This window comes from Tiliqua scincoides, chromosome 4 (genome assembly GCF_035046505.1).
Source record: "Tiliqua scincoides isolate rTilSci1 chromosome 4, rTilSci1.hap2, whole genome shotgun sequence".
Lineage (NCBI taxonomy): Eukaryota > Metazoa > Chordata > Lepidosauria > Squamata > Scincidae > Tiliqua > Tiliqua scincoides.
Window position 1 is genome coordinate 10,234,808 of NC_089824.1, and position 13,423 is coordinate 10,248,230.

The 13,423-nt window shown below is 45.5% G+C and overlaps 1 protein-coding gene across 1 annotated transcript in view; it reads right to left on the reverse strand.

The window, feature by feature from the left end:
* Window positions 1-2,011: 2,011 nt before the first annotated feature.
* CCN4 (cellular communication network factor 4) overlaps window positions 2,012-13,423 on the reverse strand; it is a 30,435-nt gene continuing 19,023 nt past the window's right edge. The window contains exons 2-5 of the mRNA XM_066625069.1: window positions 9,033-9,345; window positions 5,244-5,501; window positions 3,389-3,582; window positions 2,012-2,452 (exon numbers count right to left, since the gene is read on the reverse strand). Of these exons, the coding sequence (XP_066481166.1) occupies window positions 2,153-2,452; window positions 3,389-3,582; window positions 5,244-5,501; window positions 9,033-9,345 (1,065 nt within the window). The 3' untranslated portion in view covers window positions 2,012-2,152. The remainder of the gene's footprint in view (window positions 2,453-3,388; window positions 3,583-5,243; window positions 5,502-9,032; window positions 9,346-13,423) is intronic.

A 13,423-nucleotide genomic window follows, 5' to 3' on the forward strand; every position in this document is an offset into this window, starting at 1 on the left:
CTGTTCAAGGCTGCAGCATGACCATTCTTTACAGACAGTCCTAGCGATGTTTGAATCCTGTCTCATAAATGGATATTTGTTCCATCCAGGAGTGACATCAGCCTGTCTTGTAGCATAAGCAGCTTAGGTTTAATATGGGCAGGAAGCAATCAAATGCTTCTTGAGATAACTGGCCACACCTGCTGCTGTGAACAGAACTGTGGGATAGAGAACATCAAGACACTGCTGTAAGAACTGTGTTTGACACAGATCACATTCCCTTTTAGCATCCAGCGTGAAGACAATTGGGATGAGTCAGAGCAGAAAATAGAGATCCAGGTCATGCAGAGAGAGGCAAAGGCTGGAGACTAGACCTGCATGCCCACAGCAGAGTTTCATGCAGATTGAAAGAGATCCCTGTGCAGTGTCTCTATTCATGTCTTATTGCTCCTGGAAGGAAATGGTGTAGAGAAGGGGTGTCAAACTCGTTTCATACAGAGGGCCGAATAGCATTCATCATGCCTGCTGAGGGCCAGTAGTGATGTCATTAGGCAAGAAGTGATGTCATTAAACAGGTCATAACCAAAAATAAGCACTTTTTTTTCTCACTTAAGAACTCATTAGCTGCAAATGACAGAAGAGAAAATACACAAATCTGGATCATATTTCAAGATATGGGAGAACCCACTTCTCATGTGGGCTGCCCTTTCAGCAGCAACATCTCGGCACTGCTCAGCAGCTGAGATCCTGAGGGCCAGATAAAAAGCTTCTGCAGGCTGCATCTGGCCCCCAGGCCTTATGCTTGACACCCCTGGTGTAGAGGGTTGTACTGTTTCAAGAACTTGTAACAGCTGTTTGGGCAGGGGCAAAAGTGAAGCAAAAGGTGTGCTCGATGTAGGAAGCGATCCATCTGTCAAACCATTTTCTCCTCTTAGAAAAATGCTATCTGTTTACAATATAATAGGAGAGAAGAATTTCTTACTCAATTTCACCAAATATCCAATCCAAGAGCAACTGTTTGGAATATAGATTTTTCAAAAATCCTGAAGGAATACTTTGTCTTCTGGACATAAACTGCACAACAAGGCATCATGTGCCACTTAACAGTGGTGGCTTTCAGTACTCAGTGAATAGCAAATGTGCTCTGCCTAGTGTCTTGTTATGATGCCCGTGTAGCATGAGCCAATTGTGCTGTCATCAGATTTCTCCTGCATAACAGTGTGCTCTGTGTCCTAAGGTACTACATGGAGCACCACACCCATCCCACCAGCCTCCTGCTGCAGTCCAGGTCTCCAGGCATTCAGAAAGCTCTCTGGCATATTGACATTATTTGATTTCCTTCCATTTGATTACTACTACATCAGTTACACGTATGGACCGACTGTGCGATGGGCTATAGCTCAATGGAGCAGTATATATTTTGCATGCAGAAAATCCCAGCTCAATCCCTGGTATCTTAAGGGTTTCAGATAGCCTTCTGCCAGAGGCCTTGGAGAGGAGCTACCATTTGGTACATGGAACCTAGTCTGCTCTGCAGTTACCAAAGTAATTTCTGGTTTCTTCAAAAGGCTGTAAGGGAGAGTGATTTGTATTGGGGCCATGCTGGTGGAGGGTCAATCTACCCTTCCCATACGGTGAATTTGATCCAGCTGTCTGCCTCAGAAGTGCTCTTAGCCATGGAGAAGGAAAACTGATGGGTTTAACTTAAACTGTATTTCCAACTCTACTTCTCTATGCCAGACCACTGTAGATAGTGCATTTACTTATGTGCTAGCTCTGTTGAACTGATTGGAGGCACTGCAACAGCCCAAGTGTGCCCAAGAGCTACTATAGAGAGTAGGCACACACCACTGGAGACCAACATGCACTGAGTGGGTTGTCACTGATTTCTATGGCAGTCATTCTGTTCGACATAGTGAAACACAAATGTTTAAAAATTGGGACCTCCCCAGCTAAAAGATCTACACCAGGCAGAAAATCTTGTTTATTGAAAAGACCCTAAAAATATTCTGATGAACCAGGTTTCACCACCACCATTCCATCTAATACAATGAGGTCCAAATAGTTTCTCTCATGTGTACTGATCAAAAGACTCTTTTTTTTTATTGGGGTCCTCTGTAAAATCAGAGTAATAAAGTGTAGGAACTCCCTCTCCCTCCAGCGTTTGGCCCACTTAATTAGCTATTTCAGAATAATCGTAATAATGAGCCAAGTCAGCAAAGATGTCATTGGGGTTCTTGCAGTTCAGGTTGCAGAAGCAGGCATTGATCCACATGATTTTCCTGGAAAACTCAGTCCCATCCGGACACACAAAGCTCACTTCAATGGTCTTTGACTTGTAGGGTGCACAGCACCGATTGTCCACACAGATTCCACAGAATTTTGGCCTGTAGGTGGTCTTGCTCACACATCCAGACAGAGTATAATTCATTGGCTCATCTCTCCTGTACACTGCGAGGCACTTCTTCCCAGGCTATAAGGTACAGGGAGCAAATTAAAACAGAGAAAAATAAAATAAAATGCTGTATTCTAGTACCCTTGGCCAGGGTGTACACTTAAGGCTTGGATGAAAGTCCTCCATTGAGAACTTTTAATGTGAGATCTTGGGTTTGGCAAAGGGGGAGCTGAAACTGGGCTCTGGCTGATCTTTTATTCAACCACTGCCACCCATTCTACAGCAACACTACCAAATTGTGGAGGTTAGCATTTGTGGATAACACTAAATGTAACACAGAATTTCCCTCAACTTGCAGAGAGTGGGAATGGCTGTAGCCTGGGGCCCCATGAACCTCACATCTGCAGTTGATGGGATATAAAATGAAGTGTCTCTTGCTGATCTGAATGGACCAGTGATTTTCAACCAGTGTGCCACGGCACATTGGTGTGCCGTTAAAGGTCCACAGGTGTGCCACGGGAGTTTGGAGCACAGTGTTGAAAATAACTGAAAAACTCATCTGGGTTCTGTGGCTCTGTTTCTAGGGCAATTGTCAGTAGTAATGAATTGTCTGTCCCTTTTCCTCCACCAGCCAGACAATTAGTTGCTACAGTCACCCTAGAAACAGAGCCACAAGACCGGGATAAGTCTTCCAGAAGCCGAAAGTGACATCACCATAGAGAAGACCATAGAGGTCAGTGTGCCATGAGCAGAAATACATTGGAAAGCATTGGTATAGGCAAAGGCATTTCTGAAGATACGCTGGTTCCAAGCCAGATAGGATCTGATAGGAGCTTAAGTCAGGCTGGAACACCACAGAATGCCAGTGCACATAAGATATGAGCACCCATGCTCTCACCCTGCCTGCTCTCACCCAGAGGTGAATTCAACTAGCTGCAGTCTCCCAACCATCAAAATGTGTGTGGAGGAAGCAATCTTGTGACTCAGAATGGCAGCGGTCTATCTTGTCCATACCTTGATGTGCTCGGCTATGTCTGCCTCGCATGGCCGCATGTTGCAGAGCCGGCTCTCTTTCACGAAGCGACACTGGTCATTGTTATTGGAGATCCTTGTGGAGATGCCCATGTCACAGGTCTTGGAACAGGGACTCCAGGAAGATGTGTGCAAGATGCAGTTTTTCTGCCACACCTCCACCTCACCTTCATACACTGTAAAGCACAAGGACACACTGAATTAGGGAAGATTCAAGCCTAGTGTCCAGGATTGAGGAGTGCTGTGTTTGCTGTTAGGAAGCAGTTCTGATGTCTGTTGAACCTTGCCTGTTGGGTTCAGGCTCTCCACAGGTATTGGCAATTATGGGTGAGCAGGGGTTTGCCTAGTTCCCTGGCAGCTCTCCAGGTACAGACCTGCAACAGGTTGTCTCCTAGGTTGAAAGAAGAGAGGGGAGATGGAAGCTGAGTTGGGATTCAGGGCAGAGTGCAGTCAATTCATTCTGTCTGTATACAACACAGTTGCATCTTCTATTTTCTCTTCTGGTCATGAAGGATTTTATGTTGTGGTGGGGACAGAGAACTAAATTGGATTAGGGAGGATAATGGCATATTGAGTTAATGGTTTGCTATGGACTATGATGGCTATAACTAACCATTATATCTACAATCATAGTTCCAAACAGTTTCTTTCTTTTAAAAAAGCTGGGCTGGGGTGGTGGCACTGGAAAAAGCATTTTTAACCTGTCCCTGAATGAGGATCAAATCCTATCCAACTTTCCAACCCACATGCAGATTCTGGATGACAATGAAAGGTGACCAATTACACAGGCCAACACACATTTGCTTCCTTAAACGTTAAACCAATTCCTGGGTATATTTGGGGTGCTGATTCCAAAAATGGCATCCGTTTTGCCCTATCACATCTAGTATTGGAGACATGACATAGCCTCTTTAGTGAAGCTAGTGCCTGCCACCATGTGAGCCTCTCTGCAGAAGCGCATGTGGCCTCTGGGACACCAAGTGCCTCGGGAACAAAGTGCCAGGTAAGGACTAGATGGGCCTATGACCTGATCCAGTGGGGCTGTTCTTATGTGAATGGTTCAAACAGCTTCCTCATGAGAAAGCCTACACCATGACTTCCTCATGAGGAAGCTGCTTGAACCATTCACTAATGCGGCTATACTGTATCTCCAAAACTAGACGTGATAGGGCAAAACGGATGCCATTTTTGGAATCAGCGCCCCAAATTCATATCAGACCACCATAAAGTTTGGGGGAAAACTTTTCTGACCCTCAATTTTGTAGGCCTATGTTATCAATTGTTTGATGCCTTTTTACATTTTTGACCATCTGGGGTTGGTATGTCCAGAGAGCTTTCATCTGCCTCAGATACCAACATGTTTTTGGCTCCCCTGACTATGGACTTCATCCACAGCCCAATAGAGCATCTTTCATATTCCTGGTTCCTGATCCTTTTAACTGGTGAGGACAAAAATTGAACCTGGGACAAATGGTTGCATAATGACCAGGAAGAGTTTTCACTGCAGGAGGTGGTTGCGGGAGGGAGGCAGGGACAGAATCACCAGGTGGAACAGTTGCAATTGGTCCAAACCACTGATTGATATGATGCTACACTATCCCTGATGGAGGTACCTCCTGCCATGTTCTACTGGGAGAACACATCCAGGGTTTGAACCTGTACTGCCCCTCTGGGCACAGCTCCATTTAGAGCCCAATGGCAAATGAGCTGATGATATACGTAGTGCATTTACATGCAAGAAGGACTTAATGGGTCACTGGCATCCCAAGCTGTTTTTCTACCTTCCCCTGGACAGCTGACCTGACTCAACATTCTCCCACAGCACCATCACCCATACCTGCTGAGGAGATGTGTCGTGGGGACGTCTTCCTGATTTTCTTGGAATAGTCGCAGACCCACTCTTCACAGCACTGACCCCTCATCTTAATCTGCTTGGGGTTGGGGCACCAGACAAGGGGCGGCTTGGAGTCTGTGCACATGGGGGTGCAGCCCACATCCCCATTGAGGCACGTGCAGTTGTATTTGCAATTGGGCTGAAATGTCTCTCCATTCTTGTACCTGATCCCATTGAGGAGGCAGCCCACGCCCACGATTTCTACAAAAGAAACAGGAAGAATTAAGGAAAAAGGAAAAGCACATGAAAAGTGTGCACAGGGTTATATGCTTGGCTCACTCCAGTGGAAGCTCAGCCTCAGCTCTTCCCAGTGCCCGAATTATGGGGGGGGGGGGGGAGAACAGGAAGCCCTTAATGAAGTCCAGCAGCACAATCCCCTGACTTCCACCAACTTTAGCCAAATCAAGGTCTCCTTGAAGCCTTCAACAAACAGCAGCTAAGGGAGCCGCAACACCGTGTACAGAGCTGGGCCAACTCAGCACTCCTGCAATTCAATCAGTGGGTCTTCCAGAATCTAGTTTATTTAATTTTCTAATTTGTATTTTAATTTACAATCTAAGCACAAATAACTAAAAATAATGTTAACTTCTACATTAATGTTCACCCTGCTCATGGCACACTGAGCTCTATGGTCCTCTCTATGGTCTTTGCTTCTTATGATGTCACTTTGAGCTTCCAAGAGACTTTTCTTGGTCCTGTGGCTCTGTTTCGTCTGAAGTAGTGAATTGTCTGTCCCTCTGCTGGCTCTTTAGACCAGTGGTTCTCACTCCTTTAGCAACGGAACCCACTTATTAGAATGAGAATCTGTCAGGACCCACAAGAAGTGACGTCATGACTGGAAGTGACATCATCAAGCAGGAAAATTTTAACAATCCTAGACTGCAATCCTACCCACACTTACCTAGGAATAAGTCCCATTTACTATCATTGTTAAAAGCATCTTCATAGTAGCCTGTTAAACGTACAGATCTGTGACATTTCCCCAAATTCAGTCACTTACCAGGGTAGCATCAAGTCTAATATATTCAAAATAAAATATTGAAATGAATGGGAACCCACCTGAAATTGGCTCGCAACCCACCTAGTGGGTCCCGACCCACAGTTTCAGAAACACTGCTTTAGACAATTTGTTACTACACACAGTTATCCTAGAAACAAAGCCACAGAACCTGGGTGAATTTTTCAGCAAAGTTCAATCTTTGTGCTTTAAACTCTGGCGCACCTGTGGATGCTGCGCGACTCACCAGTGTGCCACAGCACACCAGTTGAAAATTGCTGCTTTACTTTGACATTGTGACAATTCTGTAAGAATAAATGGGGAAGCACTGCAATATGTGGGTCACATCCTGATGATCAGCTTGCCCATGCTCCTTGACCATCCTTGCCCATCCCATGCTCCTTGCCCATGACCTCCTTGCCCATCCAAGAACCCCATGGCATGATATTCCTTATAACACATCCGCAACGTACTATACTGTTGGCGTATGGATATTGCGAGCAATTTCTCTGCAGACGTGTGCCATTTTTCCAAGAACCTAATTGCTATCTGATGGATATTTTCATGGAACGTCCAGTTAATGTCCCATCCACATCATGGCTAGCTTTGGCCCTAAGATAAATCCTAGGATAGGGCAAAACTTGACTTTTTTTATACTGAGGTATGAAACCTGCATGTAAAATATAACTCTTCTATGAAATGCTATTCATTTATCCCTTTGAAATGCAGGTGTCACCTGCATTACTAGAGAGAAGCAAAAACGGGGAAAGGAACACTTCCTTTTTCTCCACAATGAGAAGGGCACCAGCCCCCCCTGGGTGATGTATAAGTTGGGCCAGGGAGCTATTATTATCCAATTGTGAGGCCACACATGACATATCGTCAAGCATCGCAAATGGCCAGATCAACAAAATGGGGTGAAGTGTATAAGAATGTAATAAACTAAAATTTTCACGTGAAATCACCTTCTATCAAGCCAGACCCTTTGTCTTTCAGTTCAGTTTTGTCTCTACTCTTTGGCACATTCCATGGGGGACCGTACCTCAGTTCTTCCAGAAGGAGCCAAGAATTGCTCCTGGCAGTGATGTAGCTAAAGGGGGTGCAAAGCACTAAGTTTTGCAGGGAGCCTCACTGCAGCATGCAAGCAGCCCCTCCTACTACCCTTCAGAGCCAGGCATATGCCTCTGTTTTGCTAACATTCCATGGAATGTCTCCAAAGGGGAGGGGCTGCTTGTACTCTGCTTGTACTCTGTGGAGAGGCTCCCTGCAAAACTTAGTGCTTTGCACCCCCTCTAGCTACGCTACTCGCTCCTGGTTCCTTCCATTTGTTTTGCTATTGAGCTGTGGTGTGGCCCCTTCAAAGGGATGGGCCAGTTTTGTTTCATGTTCTCAGAAGTTTATGCAAATGTATACAGTGCGGATCTCACAGTTCATTATTTTTTTCCCATGAAACACTCACACAACCTGGACATTTTGTTTGCATGACAAAAATGCTAGCTTAGCCTGCAATTTCTGGACTGAATTCCTCAAATTGGAGGTGGATGGTGGGGGAAGATGGAGAGTGATGTTTAGTTTTAAAATAAGACTAGGGAAAAATGCAAACCCCCCCCCCCTTAAAGGGCCAGTCACAACCAGCTCCACATTTCCCCCCCTGGGTTTTCATAGATGTTATTTATGGCTCTGAAGCAAAAGCAAGTTCTCAAAACACTGGTGGTGAACCTTTTTTGACACAGTGGTGAGTTTACAGTGAAATTTCAGACAGGACACATTGTGTGTGAACCTGAATCCTAGAACACATAATTATAAAGGCTTTGGCCTGAATTAACCATGGGCTACAAAGAACACTGGGTGGTCGAATAACTATCCAGGAAGATATTTTACCCTGTTTTCAAAAACACAATTGCTTTTTTAAAGCAAGAGCGAAAGATAATTGAGGTTATCCAAGGTTGTTGCAGGTAATAAACCATTCAGGTTTCTGCTCCTGACTCTGCAGTCCTTGCTCACAAGGGCAAGACAATTCCATTGTTCCGTTCGAGCTCAGGGCACTCCACGCTAGGGATCATTAGGAAAGAGATTGAACATAAAGCTGCCTGTATTATAATGTCCTCATACAAATCTGGAATCCTCCCTATCATTCTGGTTGCCACATCTCACACAGAGCTGGAAGAGGTGCAGAGGAGAACAACCAAAGGCTACAACATGAAGCTGCCATCTTTTTTTCATCAGAGCCTCCGGGATCGGTCATGGGCCCTTTGATAGATCTGGGCCCTTGACCAGTGTCCCAACTGGCTGCCCCATGAAGCTTCCCCAATTTGGTTGATCGCTATGGGAAGCCAGACATTGGGCTAGATGGACTGATGATCCAGCAACCCTTCTTTTTTCTTTTTATCCTGGGTTCTCAAGTGTACAAAAAGAGCCCGACACATTTGGGAACCACATGTGGAGGTCACCTGGGGACACAGTGAACACCATTCTACTAAATCTTCCACGTGTTCAGTGTAATGTGTGTTAATGTGTGGAAACCTCTCCTGCTAAGGAAACAAATATAGCATTGATCACAAACAAGGCAAGCAGAAAGGATGGAGATGAGCTTTAAAATCAGAAGTGTCCCTGCATGCAAAGGGGGAGAATCATTAGCAGATTCAACTTTGCATATTTAAAGAGAGAAGTCTCAGAGAGATGGGAGCTGCCAAAGTTCTGCATCTAGGGCAAAAATATATATGTACATCACTTACGTGCACACACTCCTATTTCGTACCTCGGTCTGTCTCTGCTATAGTCACAGTACAGGGCCCTATGAGTGTCACAGATGTCGGCTTCGGTGCAATTCTCCCCAACCTGCTTGGCACACATTTTACAGCACTCGCAGCCATCCGTGAGCAGGCTGACTCCTGCTGGACAGAGAGGGGCCCTCTTTGGGCACTCACAAGGCCACTTGCAGTACTGAGTCCGTGTGTAAGCCTCGGTCGTGGAGGAAGTGGCCGGAGGCATCGTGGTGGTGGGGGTCGTGGTGGTAGTGATGAGGATGGTGGAGTTCTGGGAAAAGGCCTTCAAGAAAAGCAAAAGCAAACAAAAAAAAAAACAGCAATTAAGTCAGCAGAAGGAAGCCAGTGGCCAGTTCCCAGATCTATCCTGTCCCCATCAATGATGACAAATCCAATACATGCTCTGTATAAGAACATAAGAACAGCCCCGCTGGATCAGGCCATAGGCCCATCTAGTCCAGCTTCCTGTATCTCACAGCGGCCCACTAAATGCCCCAGGGAGCACAAAAGATAACAAGAGACCTGCAAGGCTTCCTGGGAATTGTAGTTTAGAACATAAGAACAGCCCCACTGGAGCAGGCCAAAGGCCCATCTAGTCCAGCTTCCTGTATCTCACAGCGGCCCATCAAATGCCCCAGGGAGCACACCAGATAACAAGAGACCTGCAAGGCTTCCTGGGAATTGTAGTTTAGAACATAAGAACAGCCCCACTGGAGCAGGCCATAGGCCCATCTAGTCCAGCTTCCTGTATCTCACAGCGGCCCATCAAATGCCCCAGGGAGCACACCAGATAACAAGAGACCTGCATCCTGGTGCCCTCCCTTGCATCTGACATAGCCCATTTCTAAAATCAGGAGGTTGCACATACACATCATGGCTTGTAATTATATCACATGGCTTGTATATTATAACATAAAACTCTATACTATTTTATACTGTACACTATAATGCTATATATGCTTTGTACCTCTTTAGTAGTATTACTAGAATGTTACTCATCAATATTTAAGCAGGATATACGCAACACTAGGTACTAAATGCTACAATATTAAACACTACTTTTCTAAAGACTTTTTCTAAAACATTCTAGAAGTGTTTCCATCAAAGCAAATGTCAGGGGAGAACAAACCAGCATTCACAAAAGGTTGAATTCCTACTGAAATTGGACTCTGTTAATTTCATACCTTCCAATACAGTATATGCCATCCAATCCCCAGTAATTAGGCCATGTCCTAAGTACTGATTTTCACACCAGGTGCCTTCTGTGTCAGCAAGGACAGCACCTAATGAGCTTAATCTGTTTTTTCCCCCCCTCTGGATTATTTCCAGCACAATTTGCAACACATCCACAGAACATCAAAACAGTTAATCAGGATCCAGTTTTCCCATAATTCGTCATTCTCCTAGGCTTCTGGTCTCCAGATCGCCAGAGCTCAGGTCACAAGGCACAGTTGTAGTATACAGGGCATGAATGAAGCCCACCCAGATATACCTTGGACAGTTTGACTGGGACATGCCTCAATCATGGCCACCATAGAGCCTTGGCCTCCAGACCCTGGTGCATGGTGTTGACATCATTGCCTTGTGTTAAGGATAAGCACTCCCTAGTAGAACCAGTCATGTGACAAATGTGTCTTCTGCCAGATCAGACTCCAAACCATCTGTACTGTGGGATAAACTGTGTCCATAAAGTACAGCCAAACTACACATTGCAAAGCACATTTTATTTGGCCCTTGCTTTTATGGTTTTCCCTTGTAAGTTAGCACAAAGGGACTCTGCAGTGGTTCCAGCTCTTAGTCCCCAGTTGTGCACCCTTCCCATGCACAATCTGTATTTGAAGAAAAGCTTCCATTGACTTTCAGTGGAATCTTTTTTCAGACTACAAAGAGCATGTAAGAAGTGGGCAATGGGAAGTTGGAGCTACCATGGGAGGCCAAAAGTTAAAGCCCCCATATCTCCCCACTGTCATTTCGGACCATTTTGCAAACCCGCCCTGTACCCCATACTAGTTTAAATAAATAAAATAAAACTAAGGACCATTCTCTCACATTCTTTGTCATGTGTGGGTTGGCCAGTGGCCCAGCAAGAGGTTTTGCAGGGAGCCTCACCGCAGGGTGCAAGGGGTCTCTCCCCCTCCCCTTTGGAGCCACTCCAGACTGTGGGAGCAAAACGGAGGTGTATGCCTGACTCTGAAAGGGAGGGGCCGTTTACATGCTGTGGTGAGGCTCCTTGCAAAACCTCTGCGTTGCACCCCCTCTAGCTATGCCACTGGGTTTGGCCCAAGGAGACTCTCAGTACTCAGCCCAAGTCTGGATTTTGTGGGGTCCACTAATGACTCTATTTCAGTGCCAGATTGGAGGTGGACATCAGTATGACTGCATGGCTTTTGGTATGATGGGTGTCCTGCAGGAATGGTCACTATGCTCCTGGTTTCTCTGCTCCGATGTAGTGTGCTATGGGGCACATTCTTAGTCTGTGCTGAAAGCAGCACTGCTCCTCACTCCACAGTGCCCACATATTCAGAGGGTATGTCGCTTGCCAGATTCAGACTGTAAAGTTGCACACTGGACATTCTACATCTATGGAGCTACAAGGAGTCCTGCATTTCCCAGGATGCAATTTTCATCATACAGAACATGGTTGGCCACCTTCAGTCTCGAAAGACTATGGTATAAGCCTACAGCACCCGGTATTCCCAAGCAGTCTCCCATCCAAGTACTAACCAGGCCTGACCCTGCTTAGCTTCCAAGATCAGACAAGATCAGGCATGTGCAGGGTAACAGTTGCTACATACAGAACAACCCCTATGCAAAAACAGCTGAACATATATAGGCTTCTTCTGGATGATCAGCCAACACTGTGTAGAACACAAGCAGTGCTAGATGCTGACATTCTGCTCCACAATCTCTGCATGAAGTCCCTCCAGGAACCAAAAAACTAGGACTTGCTGCAATGATGCATTATTTTATTCATTCCTTCTGTGTCCCACCTGTCTTCCATTGGGGAACTCAGTGCAAATCCAGGCTGCAGTAATTTTATTTTGTTTTGTACAGTGGTGTCATGTAAACTGAGAATTCATCCTCTTGGGCACTCAAGAAACTACAATGTCATGATTGCTTGTTAGCGGCTAAATCATTCTAATTGCCTGTTTCCCAGGTCACCAGCTTGCTGTCTTGGGATCAGTCCAAGGTTTGACCTGGTTCAGCCACTTGTTCCTCTGAAAAGAGGACTCTAGACCTATGTTTGGCTGACACCCAAAGGGATTTCATTCTGCACCTGTGAACCCGACAATCTCAGCTGAATAGCCAGCTGCTTTTTGTGTAGCAGTTTCAAGGAGTGGGTGCCCAAAACAGGAGCGGTCATAACCATGGGACTGAGAAGAGCCAGGCATTCTTGCGAGCAATTTTAAACAAATCCATTAATTAGCTCCCATTGATGTGCCATACATCCTTGTACAGGGATCCACAGTTGCAAAGGGTGCTTTGTTTTCTACTCTTTTCTTTCTCCTCTAAAGGTCTCCACCATAATGGCAACATTACAATCCAAGCATGTTTCAAGCAAGGAGCGGCCTTAATAGTTTTACTTTTATGTGCATTCAAAGGAAGCGTCAGCCTAATTGCTTTGGAGACAACAGTTCCCAGCACCTCAGCAACTGCATTTTTTTCAATGCCCTTTGTTAATGGCATTTAAAATCAATTTACTGTAGTTTATGGGTTTCCCCAAACTTTCTTTCAGGCCACTGAAGACTAGGAAGTCAAGCCTGAGGAAGTCTCATTTGACATTTATTTTGAGTATTGTAGATCACCCAAAGCTACTTTTAGTACATAGTTTCCCCTTTCTTGTACTTAATGGAAATTATAGCACCCCAATGTTACCTCCAAGCAGTGGCATAACTAGACGGGGTGCAAAGCACTATGTTTTGCAAAGAGCCTCACCACAGCGTGTGAGCCCTTCACCATGGCATGCAAGCAGCCCCTCTCCTTTGGAGCCATTCCAGGCAACGGGAGCAAAACTGAGGCATAGGCCTAGCTCCAAAGCGGAGGGGAGGGGCCGCTTGCATGCCATGGTGAGGCGCTCTGCAAAACTTAGTACTTTGCACCCCATCTAACTACACCACTGCCTCCAAGCTGCTTGATGTGAGATGAGGAAAAACAGAACCACCATTTTTGTTGTATAGTGGGCTATACTGAGAGATACTAGGGCTACTCGCGTGTGATGCTGTATGCATGCATGAACAGGCATATGTGAATGACTATGGACCACATACATTCACTTTAAACATATGTATGGGACTGAACACTGCAAAAATGTAGAGTACACATTGGGCGTACTGCTCTGTGACAAATGAACATGTAGGTGC